Source organism: Thamnophis elegans, chromosome 13 (genome assembly GCF_009769535.1).
Source record: "Thamnophis elegans isolate rThaEle1 chromosome 13, rThaEle1.pri, whole genome shotgun sequence".
Lineage (NCBI taxonomy): Eukaryota > Metazoa > Chordata > Lepidosauria > Squamata > Colubridae > Thamnophis > Thamnophis elegans.
Genome location: NC_045553.1, coordinates 1,930,626 through 1,945,655, shown reverse-complemented (window position 1 = coordinate 1,945,655; position 15,030 = coordinate 1,930,626). Strand labels below are relative to the sequence as shown.

The 15,030-nt window shown below is 47.9% G+C and overlaps 1 protein-coding gene across 1 annotated transcript in view; it reads right to left on the bottom strand.

Moving 5' to 3' along the window:
* Positions 1-15,030, bottom strand: part of IFT81 (intraflagellar transport 81) — a 49,386-nt gene that overhangs the window by 8,405 nt on the left and 25,951 nt on the right. Inside the window, 10 exon segments of the mRNA XM_032229807.1 lie at positions 466-551; positions 656-727; positions 1,465-1,551; positions 3,303-3,392; positions 4,161-4,289; positions 5,594-5,743; positions 11,999-12,109; positions 12,111-12,146; position 13,249; positions 14,401-14,495. Of these exon segments, the coding sequence (XP_032085698.1) occupies positions 466-551; positions 656-727; positions 1,465-1,551; positions 3,303-3,392; positions 4,161-4,289; positions 5,594-5,743; positions 11,999-12,109; positions 12,111-12,146; position 13,249; positions 14,401-14,495 (857 nt within the window).

Genomic DNA, 15,030 nt, shown 5'->3' with positions numbered 1-15,030 from the left:
TCTTTAGAAGGCCAGATCCTGAAGAGGAAACTCAAAGACTTTGGCCACCTAATGAGAAGGAGGAAGGACTCCCTGGAGAAGAGCCTCATGCTGGGAACGATGGAGGGCAAAGGAAGAAGAAGGGGACGGCAGAGAAGGAGGTGGCTGGATGGAGTCACTGAAGCAGCCGGCGTGAGCTTGAATGGACTCCAGAGGATGGTAGAGAAAAGGAAGGCCTGGAGGAACGTGGTCCATGGGGTTGCGATGGGTCAGACACGACTTCGTAACTAATAACAACACCATTGAATCTTTCCCAAGCACCTTGGATAGGCAGATGTGGATGTTTGAGGGTGTTAAAAGTTATCATTGCCGGATGTCAGCTGTTACGAGCCCAGCTGCCTTTTGGAATTGACGGATGTGGATTGTGTCAATGCCGATGATTTTATTATTGTGGATTTAATAGAAAGGCTCCAGGGGACTCTGTACCTGACTGACTTCTTTCTTTCCTGCTGATCCGAAGAAACATACATTTTCACCTCGTCTTTGACACGCTGCAGCTGGGCTTCGGAAATCTAAAAATAAATAAATAAATAAATAAATCTGGATTTAAACCTCCAAGAGCCCTCCTTCCTGCCGAGAAAAAAGAGAAATCCCAGTTTCTTTCACCAGCACATACCATTTTCATGCAGTTGACCTGATGATAGTTGCTTTCTTCCTGTAAGCATTCCTCCCGAAGACTCTTCACCTCCTGATGGAAGAAAAGGGATATTTTCAGGGGTGGGATTCTACTGGTTCGGGCAACAATCAGCTGGGAGCGAACCAGTAGCTCCGACAATCAGCTGGGAGCGAAGCGGTAGCTCCCACAATCAGCTGACAATAAGACACCCCTCGGGGTGTGTGTTCTATTAAGATACAGCCTGTTGTGCCTTCAAATGGCTTCTACTGTACCGCCGTAAAATGGCTTCTATTGTACAGCGCAGTGGAGTTGCCATGGTAATGGCTTCACAGCACCCCACAAGGGGGCTCCCTCTGGTAAGGGGGAAAATCCAACATCAGAAATGATGTTTGGTCCGGATATTTTCCTCCCATAAATGCTGGGCTGTATTACATATCAGGCAGTTATATTAATATAATTCGATTCCCAGTAAGGGTATTCCCAGTAACAGTAAAAATATTGGGTTTCTGTCTGGACGGTCTCTTGTGACGAGCCGATAGACAGAGAAAGGAAGCAGTAGGCTTCCTCCCATATTTGGGCATACCAGGGGTTGTGACACTAAATACATATATGTATGTATGTATGTATCAATATATCTATATCAGTATATATCTCTCTCTATCTCTCTATCTAATCTATCTCTCTATCTCTCTAATCTATCTAATCTCTCTCTCTCTCTCTCTCTCTCTCTCTATCTATCTATCTATCTATCTATATCTATATCTATATCTATATCTATATATTCTCCCCCTCTCCTCTGCTCCGCCTACCTGCTCCAGGGAGGAACGCTTGCTCTCCAAACCAGCAGCGCAACTGTCGTACTGAGATTTCTTCTCTTCACATTCTTGGGTTAATTCCTGGGGAGAGAAAGGGGGGGGGGAGTCAAAATAGTGTGTGGATACAACAGGTGTTCCCCCTGGCAAGCCCAAGCTCAGCAATTGGTGCACCGAAGCCCCCCCCCTCCCTAAATCCAGGAGACCCCGAGCTGTGCAGGGTAAGCCCTGAGCTTGCAGGAAAGATTCTGGGCTTCCTTGGAGGGCTGCTGGAACTCGGCAGCTGCTGGATAAACCCTGGTTTGTAGGACAGACCATTGTAGCCCAGCGGGGAAATCCAATTTTTTTTTTACTACTGGCTCTGTGGGCGTGGCTTGCTGGAGCATGTGGCTGGGTGGGCGTGGCTATGTAGTCATGTAACCGGGGGCTCAAAAGACAGAAACTCACTTTTAACAATGTCCTGCTGGAGCAGGGTTGGACTAGATGACCTCCAGATCCCTCCCAGCCCTGGATTCTCCTCTGAAGCTGCGTCTAGTGCCAGGTTCGCACACCCTCCTTCCTCTCCTTTTGCCCTCCCACCCTCCCACTCTCTCCTTCCTTCCTTCCTTCCTTCCTTCCTTCCTTCCTTCCTTCTTCCTTTCTCAGCACTGCCCACCTCCTGTTTTGGGAGCAAAAACGGACCCCCATCCCATCCCACCCCTGCGTTTCCAGAGAAACTGTAGTAAAAAAAATGCTTAAAAAGTTTTTAAAAAGTAAAAAAGTAAAAAAAAATGCTTTAAAGGTTTTTAAAAAGTAAAAAAAAATGCTTAAAATGTTTTTAAAAAGTAAAAAAACGCTTTAAAGGTTTTTAAAAAGTAAAAAAATGCTTTAAAAGTTTTTTAAAAGTAAAAAAGTAAAAAAAATGCTTAAAATATTTTTAAAAAGTAAAAAAATGCTTAAAAAGTTTTTAAAAAGTAAAAAAATGCTTTAAAAGTTTTTTAAAAGTAAAAAAGTAAAAAAATGCTTTAAAAGTTTTTTAAAAGTAAAAAAAATGCTTAAAAAGTAATTTTTAAAAAAGTTCCGAAGATCAGCTCTGCGATGCGCGATCGTCGGAACTTTTTTTAAAAAAAAACCTTTTTTGAGTATTTTTTACTATCGGTTCTGCGAACCAATAGCATTTTTTACTACCAGCCCAACCCAGTAGCATTTCACCCCCTGTCGCAGGCCCATTCACACATGATACTCCACCAGCTTTCCCCAACCGATTCACATCTGGTTGAGTTCTTTAGAGCAGGGGTCTCCAACCTTGGCAACTTTAAGCTTTGCTGGCTGGAGAATTCTGGGAGTTGAAGCCCGCCGGGCTTAGAGTCGCCAAGGTTGGAGACCCCTGCTTTCGAATGAGCTGTTCCAGCAGATCTTGGGGTCATAGAGCCGAGGTGGCGCAGTGGTTAAATGCAGCACTGCAGGCTACTTCAGCTGTCTGCTAGTTCTGCAGTTCGGCTGTTCAAATCTCACCGGCTCAAGGTTGACTCAGCCTTCCATCCTTCCGAGGTGGGTGAAATGAGGACCCAGACTGTGGGGGGCGATATGCTGACTCTGTAAACTGCTTAGAGAGGGCTGAAAGCCCCATGAAGCGGTATATAAGTCGAACTGCTATTGCTATTGCTATTTCCTCGTGAAAGAGGCACGAAGCTGCGCAATCATCGCAGGCCACGATCAAAGCAAAGATATAAATGAGGATCCAAAATAGACCTTAGTTCGTTATTTCTGAGCCCCCCTTCCTGAAGGAAACCCAGTGCACTATAGGGCGGTGGGGGAACGTTCCAGCCACCTCCCCGAGCATTGCCTGCACTCACCTGGCACTTCTGCCGCAGCTGCCGGAGGTCTTTGATGATGGGGGCCAAGCTTGACTTTTTATCGGCTACCAAAGTGTTCAGTTTTTTCACCTGTGGGGAAGGAAGGCGGTGCTGTGAGTGAGACTGCTGAAGGGGAGCTGAGGTAGACCAGGAAGGACCCTGCCACATTTGGAAGGAAGCCAGGTTGCAGTGTGCTGGGGGTAAGAGGTGGCAGAGGGCGGGGCCAGGTGAGGGCAAGCTTGTTCTGTTCTGGCCGAGGCTTCCCGAGAGCATGAAGCAAACTCCTTGCCCCAACAAAAAACCCCTTTTATTAATTGACTGTGAATTCTGCTCCTTCACCTCCAGCAAAGTCTTTCAAGGGAGGATTTACGGTCACAGACCTTATCCGGCTTGGAGAGCTGCCAGGCCAAGATCTGCAGAACCTGGCAAGGAGCCTTGGAGAGTCACCAACCAATTAAGTGAACTAATTGTCTCCTGCAAACTCCACTCCCCTTTCGCTCCTCTTTTATTCCCTCTGGGAGGGGCCATTCACCGTCCACTTGTGGCCTTACTCCCAAGTCGACCCCTGTTCTTTAGCCGTTCCCTTCGTCTGGCAACTCTGTGCATGTGCACACTGGGAACAGGCTCCAGCTGTTCTTCTGCCCCACTGATGTCTGACTCCGAAGGCAGCTGATAACTGTCGGACGTCCCTGTCCCCCTCTCTGCCTCCGACACAGAGCCCTCCTCAGAGCCTTCCCCAGACTCCAGGACTGGCCCAGGTTCCTCCCCAACCCTCCTCACTCTCCGAATCTGCTGCCAGCTCTGCTTGCGGGCCACAACACATTCTACCCTGTCCCTTGTGAAACCTCTGGAGGGTACCATGTCAGACATGCTGTCCAGGGTTCGGCCTTTCATTTCATCCATTTCGCTCTTGACAGCCGACACCCTCTCCAGCTCCTCCTGGGTGTAGCTGTAGCCCGAGATGCCTTTCTTGTCCTCGATGGCTTGCTGGAGGAACAAAGGAGAGAAACACCAGCTGTTAGCAGTTGCTAGCCGCGCCGTATTTTTTACGGGCTTTAGAACTGCTAGGTTGGCAGAAGCCACGGGAGCTCACTCCGTTACGTGGCAATAGGGATTCGAACCGCCGACCTTTCTGATTGACAAGCTCAGCGTCTCAGCCCCTCAGCCACCGCACCCCTTCCCCGCAGCTTGCATGGATTAAAAAAACAATATAAAAACCAATAAAAAGCGATAATTCCTCCCCCCCCCCCCCACACACACCATGACAACAATTAAGAGAATTAAATAAGCCGCTTGAGGGGAAGGGGGAGTTCATCCCACTCTGGGGTCTCCGGGCCCGTTGCCGAAACCAACAAGGCCTTGCGGAAGAGTGTCCAAGGAGGGGGGGGGGGCAATCTTATCTCTGTGGGGATGCCTTGCAGGGCTGGCTGGAGGAATTGAATTGAATTGGAATTTATTACACTTATATGCCGCCCTTTTCCCCGGAGGGGACTCAGGGCGGCTCACAATCCAAGTCAGGGAAGGGGATACAGATAAGGGATAAAAAAGACAAAACATAACAATACATAATTTAAAAACACACAACAGCCATACCATTCGAGGGCGGGGGGAGCTCTTTAGCCCCAGGCCTGTCGGAACAGCCAGGTTTTAAGGGCTGTGCGGAAGGCCTGGAGGGTGGTGAGGGTTCGAATCTCCACGGGGGAGTTCGTTCCAGAGGGCCGGAGCAGCCACAGAGAAGGCTCTCCTCCGGGTAGTCGCCAGTCGGCATTGGCCGGCGGATGGGACTCGGAGGAGGCCTAATCTGTGGGATACTGATCGGTCTATTGGAGGTAATTGGCAGTAGGCGGTCTCTCAAGTACCCAGGTCCAATACCATGAAGGGAGGAATTCTGGGAGTTGAAGTCCACGGGTCTTCAGAGGCTACCAAGGGGGAGACTTCCCTGCCCTAACAGATCAACGAGCTTTAAACCCCAACTATCAGCTACAAACCCCAGTTGGTTTCCAAAGAATATAATCGCAGAAAATTTCAGTCCGTGACAGAGTAACTGGATTCACACGAGCTGCGACCATGGTTTGTTTTGACTCCCAGTTGTTAGCTACGCCACAACGGGCTGGATTTCTACCCCGCGGGGACCAAACAAGCCACGTTACGTAATAAACCCAGCTAACGATTTTGTCGTCCTTCGTCTCCCCCTGATAGGCTTACCCGGGGATCCTTTCTGGGATTTAAGATGGGCCCTGGGATCTCATCAAACGCCACCACCACCACCACCCGGGGCAATCCTGGCTTACCAACTGCTGCTGGATGTCTTCGTGCCGCTGTTTCAGAAGCTCTTCCGTGCGCTGCAGGATGCCGTACTCGGCCGTGATCTCGGCTATTTCCATCCGCTTCTTCTTGTAAAGAGTGTTTTTGCTCCGGAGCTTGTTAACGTACCTCTTGAACTGAAACGAGAAGGATGGCAATCATTGGCCACAGCAGAGATTGTTGAGTTCAGCTCGGGTCCTTGCGACAGGCTATTCAAATACCCCTTTCCCTTCCTCTTTCAAAAGAGAGAAGAGAGAAAGAGAGAGTGAAGGAAAAGAGAGAAAAAGGAGAGCTAGAGAAAGAGAGAAGGAAAGAGAGAGAGAGACAGAGAGAGAGAAAGAGAGAGAAAGAAAGAGAGAGAGAGAAAGAGAGAGAGAGAGAGAAAGAGAGAGAAAGAGAGCAGAGAGAGAAATAGAGAGGACGAGAGAGGGGAGAGAAAAGGAGAGCAGAGAGAGAGAAAGAGAGAGAGAGAGGAGAGAGAGAGCAGAGAGAGAGAGAAAGAGAAGCAGAGAGAAGAAGGAGAGAAGAGAGAGAGGGGGAGCAAGAAAGAGAGAAAGAGAGAGAGCAGAAAGAGAGAAAGAGAGAGAGCAGAAAGAGGAGGCAGAGAGAGAGAGGGAGAGAGAAGAGCAGAGAGAGAGAGAGGGAGGAGAGAGAGAAAAGGGAGAGCAGAGAGAGAGAGAAAGAGAGAGAGAAAAAAGAGAGAGCAGAGAGCGTAGAGAGGGGAGAGAGAAAAGGAGAGCAGAGAAAAGAGAGCAAGAGAGAAATAGCGATGAAGAGAGAGCATAGAGAGAACAGAGAGAGGGAGAGAACGTAGAGCATAGAGAGAGAATAAATAGAAAACACACACCAAAAGATCCGCATTCATGTGTTTTATATCCCACCCAAAACGAAGGCTTTGCATTTTGCATTAGAGAAGAACCCTAGACACGCAAGATGGAAATTCGACCAAGGAAGGAAGAAGCAAGCATTCTTTAATTTGGGGAAATGGCACAAGTGGCTAGAGGAGAGAAATAAAGATTTGAACAAGGTAGTTTGTATTATGGAAGAAGTGGAACTCGTGGCAAAAGTCTTAAGAAAAGTAGGATTTACAAGGCTAGGAAAATTGACATTAGTAGAAGAAGAATGAGAGACTGCCCTGATACAAATAACCAGATTGATAAGTAAGAGAAGAAATAATAGATTAAAGTGTAAAATTACACAGAAAATGTCTTGGGAGGGAATAGTGTTTGTGAAGAGCCACCATTATCTGCTGTAAGGAGGGACATGTAGTTCTGACGTGATTTGTAAACGCTGTGTGTGTTTTGTCATTGTGTTTATGTTTTTACCATAAAAAAATTAAAAATAAGATCAGCGTTCGTGTGTTTTATCTCCCACCCCTCAAAAAAAACGAAGGCTTTGCGTTTTTTTATTCGGCTTCTCAATGTCGCCTTAAATCGGTGAGAACTTTTAAAAACGTTACTTGGAAAGAAAATGCAACTAGGGGGGGCGCGGAATCTTTCCTCCCCAGCGTAAAAAACATAGCGTCCCATTTGAAGAACAATTCATGCAGTCTGAGATGAACCTTTGGTGAGGATCCCCCTCCCCGCTGCGGCCCGCCAATAAATGCAGGCGCTATAAAAAGTTCTCCCGGGCAGAGATCCCATCTCCAAACCACGCCAGTTCATCTGCCATCTTTTGCCAAGGTCTCCTCTCCTTCCTGGGCTCCGGCAACTATTTTTAAAATCCAAGCTGTAAAAACTTTTCAGCCAGGGAGCCAAGCCAGATTTTAACCGTCTCGTGGTTTAAAAGAGACGAGGGTCCCGGTGGCTGGAAGAACAACTGTCTTTGCTGCTTGCACCACCAATGCCGGGGCGGGAGGGGTGGGGGGAAGGTCGTAGGAAGGGCATAAGTTGACAAAAGCAACGGGGCGAAGGAAAATTGTGCTCGTTCAGGTTTAAATTGGCGAATGGCTGGGTGCCAATTCCTTGCCGGTGGCTTCTGGGCTTGCTGCATGGGACCCCCAAAGCAGTGGAGACACAAAAAGGATATTTTTATGCAATACCTTTTTGGGAGGGAGGAAAAAGTCTCTTGTGGAGATTTGCAAGGGTTGACAGTCTTTCCAGAGAAGAAAGCTGCCTGCCCACAAATCGCTTCAAAAGTTACCCGAACCAAAAAAACCTCACGCCCAATTTTCTGAAAATGGTTTCGCTGGTCGCCTGTGGGAGCTTCCAGTTCATCACAAGTGGCTCTGCAAACAATTGTTTCTCAATTTGAATAGAATAGTATAGAACAAGAATAGAATAGAATAATAGAATAGAACAGAAATAGAAGCTAATAGAATAGAATAAAAGAGAATAGAACAGAACAGAAAGAATACTAGAATAAAATAGAACAGAAATAGAAAAGAACAGAATAGAATAGAACAAAAATAGAATAGAATAATAGAATAAAATAGAAGAGAACAGAAATAGAACAGAACAGAATAGAACAAAAATAGAATAATAGAACAGAACAGAAATAGAACAGAAGCAGAATAGAATAGAATAATAGAACAGAACAGGAATAGAATAGAATTCTTTATTGGCCAAATTGACTGGTCACACAAGGAATTTGTCTTTGTTGCAGATGCTCTCAGTGTACATAAGGAGAATAAAATAGGATACATTCACCAAGAATCATAAGATACAACACTTAGTGGTAGTCATATGTTACTAATAAGCAATCAAATTATACTAGAAACAAATAAACAATATTAAAGCGCATCTAGCCAAGGGCTGTGGTTTTTCCCCGTTGCCATGGATGGCTGTGAACGATGGACCCTAAGGAAGGCTGAGCGCCAAAGAATGGAGGCCTTTGAACTCTGGTGCTGGAGAAGAAGACTCCTGCATTGAGTCCTTGGACTGCAAGGCCATCCAAGCGGTCAGTCCTAGAGGAGATCAACCCTGACTGCTCTTTAGAGGGCCAGATCCTGAAGAGGAAACTCAAAGACTTTGGCCACCTAAGGAGAAGGAAGAAGGACCTCCCTTGGGAGAAGAGCTCATGCTGGGAACGATGGAGGGCAGAAGAAGAAGAAGGGGACGGCAGAGAAGGAGTGGATGGATGGAGCCACCGAAGCAGCCGCCGTGAGCTTCAATGGACTCCAGAGGATGGGAGAGGACAGGAAGACCTGGAGGAACGTGGTCCATGGGGTTGCAATGGGTCGGACACAGCACCCATGTGCCTGACTCCAAACCAAAAGTGCTTGAGTTTTCAACTGGCAGAGCCAGGAAGAAAAATCTTCTTTTTACAAAATAAAAGTTACTTACAAAGGCAGGATAAGATCTGTTAAATAAATGACCAACCTACTAGAATCCAGCCTCCCCAGGAATCCCAGCTCTCTGGAACCGCTGTTCAACTGAGTACCATGAAAGGGAGCTAAAATTACCCCCCCACCACCACCTGTTTACCTAACTGAACCATCCCTCCTTCTCTCTTGTACGGGATTCCCTAATTTTTACAGCTGCAGGAGGAGGCTTGTCTCCTCCTGGCCTGGATTGTTCTTTGAACGATGCCATCCCTTCTGCAAGCCACTTTAGCCCTGAATATCTTTCCCAGTTTCCCTCTTTAAAAAAAATAAGGTAAAGATTCCCCCCCTTGCACATCTGTGCTAGTCGTTCCCGACTCTAAGGGGGCACTGCTCATCTCCCTTTCAAAGCCGAAGAGCCAGCGCTGTCCGAAGACGTCTCCGTGGTCATGTGGCCGGCATGACTCAACACCGAAGGCGCACGGAAGGCTGTTCCTTTCCCACCAAAGGTGGTTCCTATTTTTTCTACTTGCATTTTTTAACCTGCTTTCGAACTGCTAGGTTGGCAGAAGCGGGACGAGTCACGGGAGCTCACTCTGTTACGCGGCGCTAGGGATTTGAACCGCCCAACCTGCCGACCTTTCTGATCGACAAGCTCAGCGTCTTAGCCCCGAGCCACCTGCATCCCTAACTTCGTAAGAGTAATTGATTAAAAATCAATCAGTCACGGGAGCTCACTCTGTAACGTGGCGCTAGGGATTCGAAACCGCTGAACTGCTGATCGAGAAGCTCATCGTCTTAGCCCCTGAACCACCGCGTCCCCGTCTTAAAAAAAATAAAACCTATTAAATAAACCCACCCGCTATTTTCCTCCGTTTTGCACGAAGGCTGGCCTCTCTCCTTGCCTCGGAAAGTAACCGGCTTCCCTCATCGGGGAAGTGGGGGGGGGGGAGAGAACCATAAGCCTCAGGTGACCTTTTTGGGAGGGGGAGGAGGTCGTAAAGACCTCAGCGGAGGATACAATTGCTGGCATGCAGAAGAAGTTCAAGCAGGAAAGGTCTTGATTCATTGGGGCAACCGAAAATTAGTGACAGCCAGGCCTAAGGGGATACCAGTAACTCAAACCCCTGGGAGGGAGGGAGGGAGGGAGGGAGGGAGGGGGATACAGGCTGGAAGCGTCTGAGATGTCATCACAAATCATTAAGGGCTCTAACTTCATGTCTAATGTATTAACAACGTTGTAGAGGATTGCACACCAGAACGAGGAGACACAAGGACAGGGGTTTCTTTTTTCTGAACGCCATCACTCTGCTAAACAACTAATTCCCACAACACTGTTAAAACCTGGCTGTTCCGGCAGGCCTGGGGCTGTTGACCTCATTGTTGAGGTCCAGCCCCGATCATAACGAATGTCTGTGTGTTGATTTAACCTGTTTTTACTTTTCATTTTTATTACTTTTTTTCCCTTCGTTGCAAGCCGCCCGGAGCCCTCCGGGATGGGCGGCCTATAATCGTAGAATAAACAAACAAACAAACAAAACAAACAAACACGGCCAGGAGCCGTCCGACAGTTATCAGCTGCCTTCGGAGTCAGACACAGTGAGGCAAGAAGAACAGCTGGAGCCTGTTCCCAGTGTGAGTTGTCGGATGAAGGGAACAGCTAAAGAACAGGGGTCGAGTAAGGGAGTAAGGCCACAGGTGGACGGTGAATGGCCCCTCCCAGAGGTAATAAAAGAGGAGCGACAGGGGAATGGAGTTTGCAGGAGACAATCAGTTCTCTTAATTGGTTCGCGACTCTCCAAGACTCCTTGCCAAGTTCTGCAGATCTCGGCCTGGCAGCTCTCCAAGCCAGATAAGGTCTGTGACCGTAAATCCTCCCTTGAAAAGACTTTGCTGGATGGGAATGAGCAGAATTCAACAGTCAATTAATAAAAGGTTTTTTTTTTTTCGGGACAAGGAGTCTGCTTTATGCTCTCAGGAAGCCTCGGTCAGAACACCTATGGAGTCCTGTCCTTTGACGGAGCTTCCATCCAAAAGGGTGGAGAAGACCCGTCGCTCGGATGGCTTCAGAAGAGGCCATGGTGAGCACCAACAGCTGTTGGGGTGAAGGGAACCTGCCAATTGTCCACTCGGGTCTCCCGTCCTTCATCCTTTCTTCCCTCCGTACAGCAGCCCGGACGTAAACTCAACAACTCCCCAATTCCCCATTCCATTCGGTGCTGTAATTTACCTTCGCATTTTAGCTACTCCACCGATCGTCCCCATCAGATGTGTTGACAACGCACAGTTGTTCGCGAGGCACTTAAAACCCCGCGGACATTGAAACGGACAGATCTTGGCCTCTGTGATGAGGACAGGTTTTGTTTTTGTTTTTTTGAAGATGTTTTTTTTATCTTTTTTTTAATTATTAAATTTTTATTTCTCATATATGCATTCCAATTATACGATCTCATAACTGTTATTAATAATATGTATTTGTAACAATTTTCTCCCCTACAGTTGATAATTACTTGAAATTGCTTTCTTACCATCCCATAAACCCATCTTATCTTACAACAATCCTACTTCTTCTTCCTTCCTTCCCTCCTCCCTTCCCTCCTTTCTTCTCTTTCTTCTCTCCTTCTTCCCTCCTTCCTTCCCTCCCTCCTTCCCCCCTCCTTTCTTCTCTTCTCTCCTTCCTTCCCTCCTTCTCCTCCTTCCTTTCCTCCTTCCTTCCCCCCTTCCTTCTCTCCTTCATTCCCTCCTTCCTTCCCTCCTTCTCTATTTCCTTCCCTCCTTTCTTCTCTTCTTCTCTCCTTCCTTCCCTCCTTGCTTCCCTCCCTCCTTCCTTCCCTCCTGCTTTCTTTCCCCCCTTCTTCTCTTTCTTCTCTCTCCTTCCTTCCTCCTCTCCTTTCCCTTCTCTCCTTCCCCTTCCTCTCGTGATGAGGACATGTTGCTGTTGTGTAGCAGAGTCACACAGCACAGAGGCTCCCCCGGGTTGTCGCCTCCTACAAGTGGATCAAACCTACTACTTAAAAAAGGAGCAGGGGCCAGTTTGTGGCATAACCCTCCACTCGGAATCCTTCCAGGCAACAAGGGAAGACGTCTTGGGACCCCCCACTCCCCCCAGGCAAAATGGCCGCTTCCTTACCTCGTCACCTTTCAAGACTTCTGTCCCGTCCAGCTCCCGAGCCTGGCTCGACTTCTGGATCATTTGCCTCTCCAAGGTGGCCAGCTCTTCCTTGGCGCTCTGAAGCTCCTCCCGCCTTGGCGGTTTTCTTCCGCGAGATGATGGAGGCCTGCGGGGAATTCTCAGACGGTTAGTATGAGGGGAGGGGGTGTCGGACGATGCCAGGGAAAGAGCTGGCATGCCACCTCAGGGCTTTAGGGTGGCAGGCGGGGGAATTCTGGGAGTTGAACTCTACCTATGCTGGACGGGGATTCTGGGGATTGAAGTCCACCCATGATGGGCAGGGAATTCTGGGAGTTGAAGTCCATCCATGCTGGATGGGGAATTCTGGGAGTTAAAATCCACCCATGATGAATGGAGAGGTCTGGGAGTTGAAGTCCACGCATCTTAAAAATTGCCTGGGAAACATCACGTTAAGACACATTGCAAGTTACCGTTTAAATCAGGGATGGCAACTTTCAAGACGTGTGGATTTCGTTTGCTGGATCTGGTTGGACTATAAAAGCCCAAGGAGGCCAGTTTTTCCACATCCACTGGTTATGTAACCTCAAGGACAAATGTTCAAGGCAGAACTACATATCACGGAAAAAAAACCACAGGAGGGCCACGCAGCCACCCGGGTGACAAACTTCTTCAAGCGAAAACCAATCCTGGTGGTGTTTTCAGCCATGCAAAAGGCAGATTTTGCCATAGAGGTACAGGTAATTTTGAAGGCACCTTCCAAACATCTGTCTGAAACCAGCCGGCCTGGGCCTTACCCAAGCCATTTGCTTCTCTCACCTGGGCCCACGGTGACAAATGGGGTTAAAAGCACACCGGGGGGCTGGGGGCACTCCGGTCGAGCCGACGGAAGGCTCCGTGGAGCTGGGCAGGAAGGGACTAAGCGAGGACCTCCGGAATTCCTGGCAAGGCTCCCCGGACAGATGTCAGCACTTTTATCTCAAAGAGCACCTGGTCTCTTGTGTCGGCACATTGTGTAGCATGCTTAGCCCTTGTAACACAAGGCTCACACAACAAAAGGCCTCGGATCGCTGGCTAACCCAAGACGGGATCGGGTTCCACCTATTAAAATGACGGTTGGCTGGGATCATCAGGTGATCCTCCCAATCGGTCAAGAAATCCGCAATGCTTCAGGGAAGGCTGGGGGGGGGACGGGGGGGTTGGGGGGAGGATGGAGGGAGGGAAGTATATTAGGCTTCACTCTTGCTAACCCTTTAAATCCGGTCTCTCAATCTTGGTGGCAAGAAGAGGGGGGGGGGACCTCAGCTCCCAGAATTCCCCAGCCAGCATAGCTGGCTGGGAAGTCTGGGAGCTGAAGTCCTCCCCTCTTCAAGCCACCAAGGTTGAGAGACACTGATTCATTTTTATTTTTTATTTTTAAAGTTTCTTATTTTCTTACTCCTACCTATCTACTTTTCGCAAACAGGACATACAATAGTATTAATAGACACATGTGTTAGATTTTAAAGTAATATGATTGCACATGTATACTGTCTTCTCTTATTTTTTTCTTTAAAACTAAGATATGTTAAGTATATTGAATGGAAGCCTAAATTCCCATCAACATAGAATGGAGTTTGCCAGAAGCTGAAATACACCAATGAGAGGAAGAGTGGGAAACAGAGGAGAGAAGAAGATAGGAAGAGAGGGATAGGAGAGAGGGTAAGGGGGGAAGATGCGGAGGAGAAGGAGGAGTGGAATGAAGAGAGAGGAGAAGGAGAAAGGAAGGGGAAGTAGAATAGGAAGGAGATGGAGGGAAGAAAGGAGGTAGGAGAGATGGCAGAAGAAAGAGGGTATGGAGAGCAGAAGAGCTAATATGGGTTTTTATCTTTCTGGCGGTGATGGCAAGAGGAACTGATGTAATTACTACTTCATACCAATAGGATATTGGCTATGTAATAGTATACATGTGATTGTATGTTATGAAATGGAAAATAAAAAGTATATTTTGGAAAAAAGAAATCCGCAATGCTTCGAGTCCCCGTGGCTGTGATTTTAGTGTACCATACCAGATAATCCTCGACTTAACGACAGTCCGTTTCGTGACCAAAGCTACAGCGGGCACTGAAAAACGTTCACGTCTTATCACCGTTGCAGCATCCCCTATGGTCCCCTATCATCAACCCGATTCGGATTTACGACGGCTGCCGTGTCCTGGGTCACCGAAATCCTTCTGCGACCTTCTGACACGCAGACTCGCTTAACAACCGTGTCCCCGACTTTATCACAGCAGGAAAAGCTGCCAAATGGGGCAAAACTCACTTAGACAAACGTCTCGCTCCAGCGACAGTAATTCTGGCGTCGTGAGTTCGAGGGCTACCTGCATTCAGTTTCAGCTCGCCCTGCAAAGAGTTTCTCCTCACTGTTGCCGGTACAATGGAAAATTTGCTGTCATGGGCTCGTATGTCATCATCCTCTTCTCGATTAATTGGTTGATTTGGGCGCTGACCTCCTTTATCTGCAAAAAGATAGAAGGTTTGAGAAGGACCGTTTTCGCAAGGAAGGCAACCAGGTTTGCAGGCAGAAGCCAGTTTCCAGAAATGGGCTAACCTCCTCAATCATGGATTCGGGCGAGAGTTACGGCTGAAAGACACTTTCTGGAATTTTGAGCAAACTCTTCTACGATTACGCCGGGGGAGTTTTTAAAATAGCAATGGCCACAGCTTGGTTTTCACTCACTGTGCGTTCTTCTCAGCGTTTTAAAGCTTTCGTCAGCGAGCAACTCCAGCCAAAAGTCTAGAGCAGGGAGGGGATGTTGGGCTACGGATTCCATGGACTCGCTCAGGTCAGGAAGTCCCAGTTAAAATCCTGGATTTTAAGCGGTTCAGCCTCTGCTGAACATAAATTAAGTGAAAAGACAGGGATTCGTCGCTTAAACTTGACTGGGTAAAGGTAAAGCTTCCCCTCGCTCTCTGTGCTAGTCGTTCCCGACTCTAGGGGGCGGTGCTCATCTCCGGTTCAAAGCCGAAGATGCCGCGCGGTCCGAAGACGTC